Here is a 13,760-nt window from a genome sequence, read left to right as displayed (position 1 = left end):
TGAACATGAGACACGTTATTAATAAGGTGCATTACTTTCTTACTCTGTCCTTAATATTTTGGAAAGCGATCTTTGATTTTCAATTTGTATTTATGCTTGATGATACGTAAAAATTGTCAAGGAAGCCTTCATCTGATTAAAAATTATGGGATGTTGTAACATTCTTTGTTGGGAGAAGCAATTAGGTATGATAGAGGATTGAATAAGCTTGTGGATATTCTTTTTATCTTTTCTATGCTTTTTTAAGTGATGGAAATAGGTATAATAGAGGATAAAATAAGCTTGTGGATATTCTTTTTATCTTTTGTATGCTTTCCTTAAGTGATGGAAATAATTCTGCTTTGGCTGTCTGCATGATTGATATTAGCCAACATAAATGCATGAATTTGCTCCATCTTTTAGTAATACGTAGTCCATAATCAATTTCTACTGCAACACTTGGGCAATTGTGTTTTCAGTGAGGCCTTTTGGTTTTCATGGAGTTCATTGCTTTAACAGCTTGGTGAATCTGAATGACAAATATTCATTGATATTGTTTCTTCATTTCTGTGGTGATGGGAGTTTGGTCTTTCCAAGGAACTTTTTGAGTGATAGCTGATGCCCTTTATAGCATGCATGTGTAATATTATCTTGTAAAAGTATAGTTATATGGGGACGTGTAATGCTTTTTGAACTAAAACCAATCTATGAAGGCTCAAGCAGTCTTGTTCTCATATCATGGTATATTTTATGTTAGCAATTTTATCTGATTGCTGGTTGAATCCATCTTTCCAAGTGCATGGCTTATGCTTTTCTGAAGGATCATTTACTAAAAGAAGTTCTAGATTTGAATCTTCTCAAATGTCAGCTAAGCCTCATTTTATTCTCCATATTTGGTAGGTTTTCAGTGACACTTCAGTGCTGATCATACCTAGCACATAAATGCACATTGCATGCATTTGTGGAGATTAGAGTGTTGATGGTCTTACCTAGCACATAAGTACACATTGCATATGTGTTGTACAACCTATTTTACCTTGTCGCAGACTCACATTCCTCTCTTCCCCTTTCGAATCATGTTATAGATTTGAGGTGGTTGCTTAAATGAAAATCCAACATCATGGCTTCAAGTGACTTACACTTCATGCTCCAAGGTGTTCTTTTATGTCTTTTCTTAATTTCAATCAAGAATTACATTCTTTAAAACATACAGCCAGGAATGGAATTGTGAGCTATATTAATTTATGAATTTATGAAATTACTATTGCTTCCTAGGTTTCAATTAGTTTTAAGGATATGAAATCGTTGTCCAATTTTAGGCTAAACCATTTGAGTAGGTAAAGTCTTTTACTAAAGTAGCGGATTATGCAAAGTTTGATAAATTGATTTGGAAGTATAAGGCATTGCTTCCGAACTGTTTTGTACAGAGCATAATACTGTCAGTATTGCCTTTGCTGATTTAATCTTTATTTATAATGGTATCATTATTTCTAACAATCTGCAAATTGTACATCCCCACTCTATTGGGATATTTTTGAGTAAATGCTTATATAATCTTGCAAATAGATGTTTTGATTTTAAATTAAATATTAAAATCGCTTCCAAAGTATATCTTACATAGCGATCTCTCCTTCTTTCCTCTTCTGAAGTATATATTCGATAGTTATGGATATTTTGGTGTGATTGTATTATCATGGTATGTCAAAAAGGCTTAAGTTGCATTATCTCTATAATCAAAGTTGTATTTCCAACCATTCGTTTTCGGTTTGTTTTAAAAACGAGTTTGTATTGTCGACGTACAGTATTGCTTTCATGCTTAAAAGCTGAGCTTATCCATGTGTATGCCTTTGCTGTTTGCTCATTGACGTCTTCACAATTCGACTCCTCTTTTGGTGTGACAGTAAGATTGATGCGGTGGTCTTCTTGAGAAACTGCTATTGAGTGGAGGAAATTGTAAATTTCCTCCTTCATAAGCAGACAACACTCCAACCTTTTTGGGTATCGCTTAAAAATATCCAATGCCCCAAAGCTATTGTGAAATTATGATGTCTTCAACCTCTAGATGATTTTCGTCATTTTGCAAATGGACTGGAATTCAATATTACTGGAGAAAAGATCAAGTAAGTCATGTTCTTTTCTAAATTCAATCTATTAATTATTGAACAAGTGAATCTTCGAAAAAAAAAACAAAACTGTTAATGGTGCTACTCTATTGCTTTTTTGATGGTTTGGTTATTTGAACTCTGCTATTGTATGCCTTAGTTGCCCCTTACAATATGCTTTTTAAAAGCTTTGATTGGCCATTATTCTTTTATTATATTTTTTCACTCATTTATGTTGCATTTTGTGGGTCGGCTTAGTCATAGGTCTTAAAGGATTATTTTTCTTAGAGATTGAATTGCTTGACGCAGTTGGTGTTTGCATTCTCTTATTGAATTTTACTCTTTGAAGCTGCTATTTGGCCCTTGATTCCTCATTCATATTGAATTAGTTATGACATTAGTTGAATCAACCTGAACATGATTAGTTAAATAATCTGGCATTTTTATCCTTTATCCCCCCTCCACCCCACCCAACACACACACACTCACCTTTTTTGAGTGAAAATGCAACAAGCTAGAGGCCACAATGGTTCTTTTTGATTCACGTAATTGCAAGGAGAAAAGCAATCCCAAATCCTTATGAATATGCTGTATCCTGATTTCACTGGAATGCTGTAGAAATTCCAATGCAGACTGAGGATTATGTCACTTTGATTGGATGGTGGCGTAGAATAGAAAGTGTCCAGTGAGGGATCCTTGTATGTAGCCATTTAGGACTTGGCTCTGGTTAATCTTGTTGTCCAATAAACTGGTTTTTCTTTGTTTTAGCTTACTGGATAATCCATTTTTTACGGTTGAGGACTTGGTCATATGTGATCCTTTGTGCTGATAACTTTTTAATTTAAGCTGTACCATCCATGCCAAATGTTGTTCCATCTTTTAAATTGTATTGTGTGTCAAGTTCCATGGATGGCAATGGATTGCTCCCCCCCCCCCCTAATGGCTTTATGCTTATAAGGATTTAAGAGACAAGTGGAAGTCTATGCAATTGGTCAAATAAATGCGTGATTTCATTTATTTATTAATTTTTTTTTTTTTTACTTAAGACATTTCTAAAGTGGATGGTATTCACATACTCTACTTCAATTACACATTGCGATTTTAACTTGAAGAAAAACATAGTTATATGGGATCTTTTTAGATTTGTCTCAATGTGTACTTTATTAAAATTTTAATTGTTATAAATTTTACAAATGTATAATTAAAGACATTAACCGTTGAAGTTGTTTTGATTGAAACTTGAAAAGCAAAAATGTTGCAAGTAAAAAAAAAAAAAACAGAGGAAGTTGTTTTTCATGTCTCTAAAAGAGATACTAGGAAGTAAAAATATCCAACATATATGGAAACATTTGGATTTTGCTCCGCATATGGAAAAAAATCATATTCATTAATGGTAGGAAATCAGTTTTTACTTTGCTTGTTTTGGTCCAATTTCTAGTGTGTGAATTAGATATAATCTCAAGAAACTTGTAATTAGTCTTGTATAAATCACAAATCTAAGTTGATAGAATGAGATTCCAGCTCTCACATATTGATGAAAACTTCTAGTTTCCATTACTATGAAGATTCATACAGGTACGTATTTTAATTTATCATACTAATTTTGATAGACAATATGTTTATTTACTTATTTTTTGTCTTTAGGTTTATGTGGACTTTGTGAATAATTCTTGTGTTTCTACATTTTTGGCTGTGATTGCATTTTGTTTTTACAGAACTGATGGCAGTGGAGCAATTTTTATTTTTGCCTGCTTGTTTTATTTATTTATGTGGTTGATTTAATTTTCATCTTTTTATCATTTTGGGGAGTGTTTTGAAGGGGTAGGCATTGAGGTTTAGTGAGCAGTATGGATTTTGTGATTGCATTGAAAATCTGAACATTCAGAAACATATGTTGTAGAGAGCAAGGCTGAGAAACCTTTACTTTCATATTCACCAATCTTTAATGTAGAGATGAACTAAAGCCCTGGTTAAATGGCCATGTCATCTTGCCAAAGGTTAGCTCTCTCTTCTGCTTGGAAATGAATAATTAATTCTGCCAAATGAATCCATAAAATTATGAGTTACAGTTGGATTTTATGCTTATAGATATAAGATTCCCCCCCCCCCCCAAAATTTTTAGGTGTTTTTTATTTTTTTAATTTTTTTTTAAATATATATATATATATATATATATATATATATATATATATATATATATATATATATATATATATATATATATATATATATATATATATATATATATATATATATATATATATATATATTGAATGAACTATGAATCTTAGTACTATATACTTTGCTAGAATCAAATTGAGGAGCTTTAATTCATGGTATTTTTCTTTCTGTTACCTTAGAAGGGAGAGAAGCAGATCTGATGGATTACGGCTCTAAAGGAGGTGTAGATAGGATCAGTGGGTTGCCTAACGACATCCTTTGTCACATTTTATCATTTCTCCCAACTAAATATGCTGTAGCTACCAGTGTTTTGTCAACTAGATGGAAATATCTGTGGTCTTCTGTTCCTGTTCTTGACATTGATGCTAGCTTTCATCGAGACTTTTTCTCTTTCCTCAACATCTATGGAAGTAAGGATTCAGAGATCTCCTTCAAGAGATTTGTAAATAGAGTATTGCTTCTTAATGATACTCCTCATATCCAAAAATTCCGTCTCATTTATGAGTGTCATTATACTGCTGCTCCTATTCATACATGGTTGAATGTAGCCATTTCTCGTCATATTCTAGAGCTCGAACTTGACTTTTGTCTGTCTGTTCCAAAAGAATTTATGAAGTTTCCTAGGAACTTTTTCATGTCCAACTCACTTGTTGTATTGAAATTATCTCGCATGCCTATTATTGTCCCTTCTGTGGTATGCTTCCCTATGCTTAAGGTTCTTGAAATTAGGAGGGTTTTGTACCTAGATGACAAGTGTACTCAAAACTTGCTTTTGGGTTGTCAAGTTCTTGAAGAGTTGGTAATAGAAGAAATCATAAGGGAGAGGCCAAGGGTGATAGATATTTCCATACCTACATTGAAAAGTTTCTCTTTTAGTTATAAATTTGTGACTGATATATCAGTAGATTGCCCCTATAAATTTGTCATCAATGCCCCAAACCTTCAGTACTTCCATGTCAAAGGTCGTATATCAGATGCTTTTGAGGTGAAGAGTTTGGCATCTTTGATTGATGTGCATCTGGATCTCCGCGAAACTGCTGTTCTTGCTGAAAACTACAATGATTGTCATCAACGTATCTGTAATCTCTTCAAAGGATTAGTGAACGCCAAGTTCCTTACTTTGTCTATTGATGTCGTTCAGGTATGTTATCTTATTTGTATACATTATATTAATGTTTCACTCACTACTTATTGATAGTGATCATAGTCTTCACACAAGTATTGATGTGGTTTGATATGATACTTAACACTGTGATTTTTCTCTTGGATAGTTGTTATGTGCAGCCACCGCTGATCCAAATCTGCCAAGGTTTTACAACATGAATACGTTGGCATTAGGTATTGGTTTGGATCTTGATTTTGGCAGGGAACGGCTTGTGAGTCTTGTGACGGAGTTTATTAAATGCTCCCCTGATTTGGATGCTCTTACCCTATATAATAAGGTTAGCCCAGAATTCTGTTTATGGAATATGTGATAGCTACTTACTCCAGGGATTCCCTGAAAAATATACATGACTTATTAGTTACAATGTTTTTATTTGCAGCAAGGAATTTTAAGGGACGTAGAAGAATTGCGCAGGAATCCGCCTGAGGCTGCGCCTGATTATCTGCAATCTCATCTGAAGGATATTCTCATTCAGGAGCTGTATTCTAACTTCCTGCCTGAAGACGTGGAATATCTGGTGCAGGATGTGAATGTTCTAAAGAGGCTGAAAATAAATTGTCAGTGTCCATTCATGCTCAAATGCCAGCTTAATTATACTGCACCCGTCGAATAAGATTAGCTACTTTTTGGCTTGAAGACCTTTTGATGAGAAACTTGCATTTTGTGTTGCTTCTTTTGTTGTAATTTGGAGATATTTAAGTTTGCTGATATGAATTAGCTCATTCGCCCTGGTTGTATGGTGTGAATGTTGATGGAGTTGCTCAATGTATGATGCAGAACTTTTTTTTTTTTTTTTGAAAGGCATGATGCAGAACTTCTTTCTGTAGAAGATATTGTTTCCAATTTCAGATATTTTACATTAATTGAAAGGATTATAATACATTGTGTTTATTTTTCTTAGGTGTTAACTCATATATCACATGTGCAGTTGCACAGTTTAAAAGTTTGAATACTTGGTCTATAGTAAGTTGAAATCTAAATAGTTTTTAAATGAAAGACATCTTCATGTATTTTGTTGTAGAGATATGAACTGTTTTGGATTTATTCTATTTTGGGGTGTGGCCTGTGGGGGTGGGGAGTTCTAGTCTCCTAGCAACCAACTGCTGGGGCGATATGGGGGTTGGTTTCTGAGATGTGTATCTCTCCATAAATTGAATTTAAGTTGTTTATTTATCATAACCAAGTCTGATGTAGCCGTCGATTTCCTTTAATTGGTTTAATTACTTGTTGATGTGATCAAGGGCTCCGCTCACCTTGTTTTGTGACTTTTGTCCAGGTTGTAGAGGCGTGGTTGAGTGAGCTCTTAATAGTCCTGAACTCCAGTTGAAGCTCTTGCCTTCTGGCAATTTGCGTATGTATTACTGGTTTGTTGTCTACAATTCTATATACTACTCGGAAGATATTCCTTTAGTTTTCGATCCCTTAATTTATATTTTAATTTGATTTTCAGTGCTTTGTCATTTTGATTTCGAATCCTGTCAGGGGCAGGTCTCATGGAGCTTCCGGTATGGAGCATTGGAGAATTGTTTCTCTTTTTTTTTTTTTTTTTTTTTTTAGTCTTACTTCCTTCATTAAATTCAGGAGACTCTTACACTTCTACTCTTGGGAAATAGAAAAACATTTTCTGGGAAACTAAATAGTTGATTGGTATTCCAAGAACTCAAGGAGGGAATTGTAATAATTGCTAGCTGTTATACAATGAGATTATTCTAGTCCTTGTGATTTCTCCCTATAAAAATCTAAAGATCAGCTAATTATCTCAATACAAATATAGTGCTATATATTTATCAACGTTGTTACACTCCAGCTACTAAGCCGTCAGCCAAAGCTTGGTAAGTGTTTACATTTCAATTCTGTATCCACCTCTTCTTGTTTATTTACTCTTTTTTTGTTTTTGATTTTCACCACTTTATGTATTTATGTGCTTCTTTCTTTGGTGTGAAGTAAAACATCCAAAATGGCGGAAACTGAAGAGGTAGACAGGATTAGCAATTTGCCGGATGCCCTCCTCTCTGAAATCTTATCGCTTTTGTCGACCAAAGAAGCTGTGGCTACTAGCATATTATCTAAAAGATGGGAATACATTTGGACCGAAGTTCCTGTTCTGGATTTTAGTTATTCCAAAGACAAACTTTCTTCAAATTTCACAACCTTTGTGAATAGGGTCTTGATTCTCAATGATGCACCTGTCATACGACTCTTTCGCCTTAACTTATACCAGGAAGATGATGAGGAGATTGAGGACATGCATGTCTGGTCATGGATCAGGAATACGATGAGACGGGATGTTTTAGAGATCGATGTTATTTGCGGAACACCTGAAGCAAGGGGTCTTGTGAGTGAGAAACTTAAGGTGTTAAAGCTGAGGTGCCCCCTTAAAGGCAGTCGCCTTTTGTATTCCTTTCCAATCCTCTCGATTCTCCACCTTGAGTTCTGTTATATTGAGGATCATGATTCTATGAATAATATTTGGTCAGGTTTACCTTGTCTGAATGAGTTCCTTCTATATCATTGTCATGGATTGCAAAATTTACGTATTCAATCTTCCTCTTTAAAGAGACTTACAGTAGCAGGTACTCTATTTCGGATGGAAGGGCTTGTTATAATTGAAGCTCCAAGTCTAGAATATATTTCTATTGAGGATCAAGTTTACTGTTGCGAGTTTGACATTAACATTCCCTCATTAGTTGAAGCTGACATTGATATCTGCGGAATGATAGATGGTATAAGTGCTGCTGAATTTCTCAAGCACTTTCACAGCATGAAGACTTTGAATCTAATGATTCCAACACCCTTGGTAAATATACTTTATATAATGCTTATATGTAGACCATTTTTTTGTAACTCTAGAGAATTTTTTATTAGTCTTTTTTTTTTTTTTTTAAATATACATATCTGTGATCAGCACTTTTCAATGTTTTCGGAAGTTTAAGTTTAGAATGTATGACAAAATCACGATTTCATCATTATTTGGAAATTTCTTTGCAGGCTGTAATGGTTGATGCTCAAATGCAACCCTTGTTTCCTGAATTGACATGTTTGGATGTCAGAACCATGTGTTATTTATCGCAAAATTTACACATAATACTACTCTTTCAAATGTGCCAACACGCCCCAAATCTTGTGTCCCTTAAATATAAGGTGAGTACATTATCTTTCAATCTAAGCTGGCTTCACCAATATTAAACATAAATTTATCTATAATCTCTGTTTGTTTGAAATTTTAGATTGAATCGCGCACAATGGAAGAGTCACCTTCACTTCCAAATGTTGTGCCCAAGTGTTTCTCATCAACTCTAAAAGCTATAGACGTTGACAACTTTCGAGGAACGTTTGCTGATAATGCGGTGATAGAATACATCTTACAACACGCAATTGTATTAAAGGTTATCAGGATTCATTTCGAGAAGAACTCAACTATGGCAGCTGATGCTTTTTCACAGCTATTTAAAATTCCTACGGCCTCGTCTGCATGTAAAATTATGCGTGGACCTTGAGAACTTCTGGACCATGTTATGCTAGGTTTCTAATTGTTGGATTTGCTCTGTTAGATTAAGTCATTTTGAGACTTGAAAGCAGAAAACATTTGACGTTGTTGAAGTGCTAAAATTGCTCATGTTGTTCAACCATGCTGATATACAGTATGATCTTAACTCATCCTTTGTCTTAGTTTCCTTTATATTAAGCTCTAATTATGACTCTTCCTATGTTGACGTGTTATGTATTGATTAGATTGGCTATAGGCCTATAGTGTAATTTTTTTGGAAGATTACTAAAGCAGGAAGATCATGATTGTACGAAGGAGGTGTGGGTAGCATCACCTGATCACATCTTTTGATCCTATCATTTCTCTAAACTAAATTTATTGTACCGATTGGGGATGTTTATGATGAATTGATTGTTGATGATATGTTATTAATTCCTTTTGATGATTAGTGTATTCAAAATTACTTTTATGTTGATAAGTTCTTGAAGAATTGGTTATAAAAGAAACAAGAACAGAAAATCCAAGAGATCAAGATTATATTTCTCTATGTGCATCACAAAAACTTTCCTCTCATGATCAACTTGTGATTGATTTGTTCTTGATGATAATTAGCCTTTACTTGTCATATTGTGTGTAATCACTTCGGAAAGAATACAAAAGCCTTACTCCCTATGCTGTCCAATGACATTGTTCGAGTACATGACCTGAATATATTAGAAATGTGTTTGTCATTAAATAGTTACTCAAAAACAATACTTCTGAATCTGCCTGGATTTTCTGTCTGACATTTTATCAAGCATTCTAATCCTCCGTTTGTGAATCTAGTACTTTAATTTTTCAATAAGAAGTTTATTGAAATTCTGTTAACAATTCTGGCTCAAAAAAAAAAAAAAGTTAATTTTTTTTTCCTTATATAACCTGTTATTTTAAAGGATAAATACTTGCTTATACTCTGTCAGTATCAAAGACTTGTTAGGAACAGCGATGAATGGTGCAACACTGCAAAACTCATCTTCTGTGAACACCTGAATATTTGGTTTCTATGCTTTGAGACATTCTCATTCAGGAGCCTGAATTTGTAAAATACCTGGTGTAGGATGTGAGCATGTGACTGTTATGATGAAGCTGAAAATGAACTCTCAGTTCCCATTCATGCTAATAAGCCAGATTGGTCTTACCTTCTGAATCATATTAACCTTATGCTTAAAGATTGGACATTTTTGCATACTGAGTTTGCGCAAACTTGCATCACATCTTTTCTGTCATCGTGATTAATAGATATGGATGGGAGTGAGTTTGTGGATATATTTATATTTTTCTTCTTGGATATACTGACATGAATTTTCGGATGTCTGTCACTCTGTCCTAGCTTATGTGTTAATTGTGATGCAGAACATCTCTGTTAATACGACTACTGTACTGTACTTGGATTATATCCAGTTAAACTGTGATGTCTTCCTATAATTAATATCAATGCCTGGATGTGATTGAAAGTTTTTCTTATATCATCCAGCATTACAGATGTTTGATTAAGCTGTCCATGATACTGCAGTGAGGCTTTTTGGCTTCTTTCAATTTGCATGTATATTACTCCCTCCATCTCAAATTACTTGTCCAAGTTATATTATCATCTTGCACTTCGCTGGGTAGTTCCTTCTACAAAATTATGTTAGTTGGATAGTACTTCATTACTTAGCTTGTGGGGGATTTGAAGCCTTTTGCTCTTCGTTGTATTCAGTCTCGGCTTCTCCTATCTCATTTGAGAGTAACAAGTTTTTTAAGAAAATGTTATTGTGTGATTAATTGTCATACTTTAAACCCTATCTATCAATAAATGTATTTGTAATCTACATCACAAATAAAAAACTAAATTTTTAGTAAATTGTGGAGGCATGCATATTGCAATTAATCTTTTTAAGATTCCCATGACATAATTACTACTGCACCATCCTAGTATGAATCATGTATTCATTTTTGTTTGGGAAGTGTAAGAGTTTTAGAATCATGTATTCATGATTCTAATTCTGTCAACGGTTTCAACGCGTTTGTGGATAGAGTCTTGCTCTGTAATGATTCAAGTTCATTAAGAGAGGAAACAATTAATAGATTCAGTTATCATTCATGGATTACACAAATAATGCGACGTGATATTGTTGAGATAACATTCGACTTTGAAATTAGATATTGCAACGAAAAAGGTAAGCAATATACTCTTTAAAGTTTTTCTGCTTTTTGTCACTGTAATATCTGATACAATTATTTTCTGTTTTGTTTTGCATCTAATTAATTTTAAGTCTGCTCCCGGGTATACTGAGCGTGATCAACGCCCTTTGTTTCCAAACTTGACCCATGTGATCGTGGACTACGACTTTAGTTTAACCAACTGCTCAAACTTTTCATGGCGGTATCTTGTGCTATGGATTTTGCAGTGTGCTCCTAATATCGTATCTTTTGATTATTTCTCGGTAAGTCCAGCTATTTAAACTCGAGTGTTTCCAATAATTTCAGTGGTTAATATCTTTGGTACTTCAGAGCAAAGATGGCAAATATGGCACCAATGTACGTTTGGGGGACTACCTACCGCACCTAGGTCAGCTAAACCTTGAGGAATTCCTTCCACATCTTGCTAATCTAGAGGAATACCAACCACAGCTACCAGCACATTCAACTTTACCCAAATGTATGTTTCCAACCCTTGAAGTCGTTAACGCCAGCTTGTTGGATGTGGCTGATACTGATAAGATACTGCTGGAATATCTGTTGAACAACGCCGTAAACTTGAAGGTGGTCAGAATCAAGCTCAAGGGTAGTAACGTTGTTGAAAATACCATGGATGCAATAATTGGATGGCTCAACGAAGTTCCCAGGGCCTCATCTGAGTGTAAACTAGTAGTTTCTCCTCCTTAAGGCCGGGTATGTTGTCTATTTTTTGTTAAATTTGTGTTGTAAAATTGTGATGCCACTGATGATACGTTGTAAAACTACATTACAACATATAGGAAAGCTGACCTCTAATGTCATCACCTGCAGGGTTCTGCTTAAAACCGTGCCGTGGATTAAGCTAAGCTATCTTTTGAGGAAAGGACTACCAACAAGCTAGCAAATATATATGGGAAATTCCCTGTTTCTCAATGAGGGCATTTTCGTGAATAAATCAACAACTTTTTCATTATTGTGGGCTCCACAATTGAATAAAATTAAATAAAGTTGTTGGCTAAGAAAGCAAGGAACGAAAAAATTGGATATTTTGTTACCATACTTTCTATTTATCTACCCCTCCCCTGGTCTGTATTAAAAACTACTACTGCTGAAGATTCTGTAAACATTAATCTCCGCCCTGGGCCCGGGTATGATCCTCAATCACCTATTTAATAGGGTGAACTATATTACTCCATAGTACTTGAAACTTGATTATTAATACTTTATCTCTAGGTATGATCCTCAATTACCCATTTAATAGGGTGAACTATATTATTCTATAGTACTTGGAACTTGATTATTATACTATATGCTTAGTTTGAGTATAAAATAATTTTTTCTTTCATTTGATACCAAAAAGTATTGGTATGAGCCAAACCTATTTCCCCGAGGTTTCTAATCGACATACCTTAGGGGGTTTGAGATATGGATTTTAAGATACTTGATGTGTTTAAACCATTTTAAATTCGTACTAGAGCAAAAAATATAGTAATTTGGGTGGAGAGTCTAAAAGAAGAGATATACGAACTATATGAAAAACTGATAGATGCGCAATAAATTTCATTAAGGATTTGATAATACGATGGAAATGAGCTTTGCATTATATATGTTACTCCGTATTATTTGATTCACTATTTTATGTTCATGTATATTTGTTTAATTTTGCTAATCAAAATGAAAATGTAACTAAGGAAAATCAATCGTGAAAGTTAGTTAATTGGTTTGTTAATTATGGCATAGACAATATGATGGGGGTGAGCTTTGTATTAAATTATATGGGTTGTTATTTGTTTGATTCAATATTTTTAAGTTCTTGTATGCTCTAAGCTAGGGTGCAATGGTTGGTAAACATAATGCATGATCTGTGCACCCAGGTGCACCATGCATATGGTGTTTGAAAAAAAGGCATATGGTGCACCCGACTAAATAAAGAAAAGGCGGAAAGATATTTAGGTGTTTGAAAAAGAACATTCAAGTTTTTGAAAAAGAACATGTTTGTGTTTAACGAAGACATGTATTATTTAAGAACATAAAGACATTACAAAAAGAACGTGATAAAAACTTTATTAAAATTTTATGAAAAATTACACATTAACGGGAAAAATCTTTATCAAAGATATCATTAGTTCCTCTAAAATAGTTTTTTCTCCCTCCAAAAATTTCAACTTTCCATAATAATTTTATGGTACGTAGGTCTCTAATTGAAATTTCCCATGGCTTTGTCTGCATGTCAATTTGTAATTTGTTGATCTTAAGAATTATCAGACAATTTTATGGTACGTAGGTCTCTAATTTTTGGATTTTCTCTGTTAGTTTAAGTAATCAAAACTTGAAATCAGGAAACATTTAACGTTGTTGAAGTGCTGATTTGCTCATGTTGTTCAACTATGCTGATATCAGTATGATCCAAACTTACTCTTTGTCTAAGATTCCCTTAATAAAAGCTTTATTTATTTTTTGACTCTTTCAATGTTGAGTGTTGTCCATTATTGGTTAGATAGCCAATAGTGTAATAAGTTATGGAAAATTGCATTATAATTGTATGATGGAGGTGCGGGTAGTAGTATCACCTGGTCATATCTTTTGATCCTATCGTTTCTCCAAACTAATTTGTTTTATTGATAAATGTTTTGTCAATTAAATGGAA

At 33.9% G+C, this 13,760-nt stretch overlaps 2 protein-coding genes across 2 annotated transcripts; both read left to right on the top strand.

The window, feature by feature from the left end:
• The first annotated feature begins 1,711 nt into the window (after positions 1 to 1,711).
• LOC110721016 (F-box protein At4g09920-like) lies at positions 1,712 to 6,438 on the top strand. The gene is made up of 4 exons (XM_021900138.1): positions 1,712 to 2,099; positions 4,442 to 5,403; positions 5,534 to 5,704; positions 5,807 to 6,438. Exons 1-4 carry the CDS (start codon positions 2,042 to 2,044, stop codon positions 6,038 to 6,040), a joined length of 1,425 nt encoding a protein of 474 aa, XP_021755830.1. The 5' UTR covers positions 1,712 to 2,041; the 3' UTR covers positions 6,041 to 6,438.
• An 873-nt stretch (positions 6,439 to 7,311) lies between these two features.
• LOC110721017 (FBD-associated F-box protein At5g56370-like) lies at positions 7,312 to 9,097 on the top strand. The gene has a single exon (XM_021900139.1). It carries the CDS (start codon positions 7,385 to 7,387, stop codon positions 8,357 to 8,359), a length of 975 nt encoding a protein of 324 aa, XP_021755831.1. The 5' UTR covers positions 7,312 to 7,384; the 3' UTR covers positions 8,360 to 9,097.
• Positions 9,098 to 13,760: the final 4,663 nt, after the last annotated feature.

This window comes from Chenopodium quinoa, unplaced genomic scaffold (assembly GCF_001683475.1).
Source record: "Chenopodium quinoa cultivar QQ74 unplaced genomic scaffold, ASM168347v1, whole genome shotgun sequence".
NCBI classification, from domain to species: domain Eukaryota; kingdom Viridiplantae; phylum Streptophyta; class Magnoliopsida; order Caryophyllales; family Amaranthaceae; genus Chenopodium; species Chenopodium quinoa.
Note: the sequence above shows the minus strand (reverse complement) of the source record. Positions and strands in the feature narration are given on the sequence as shown.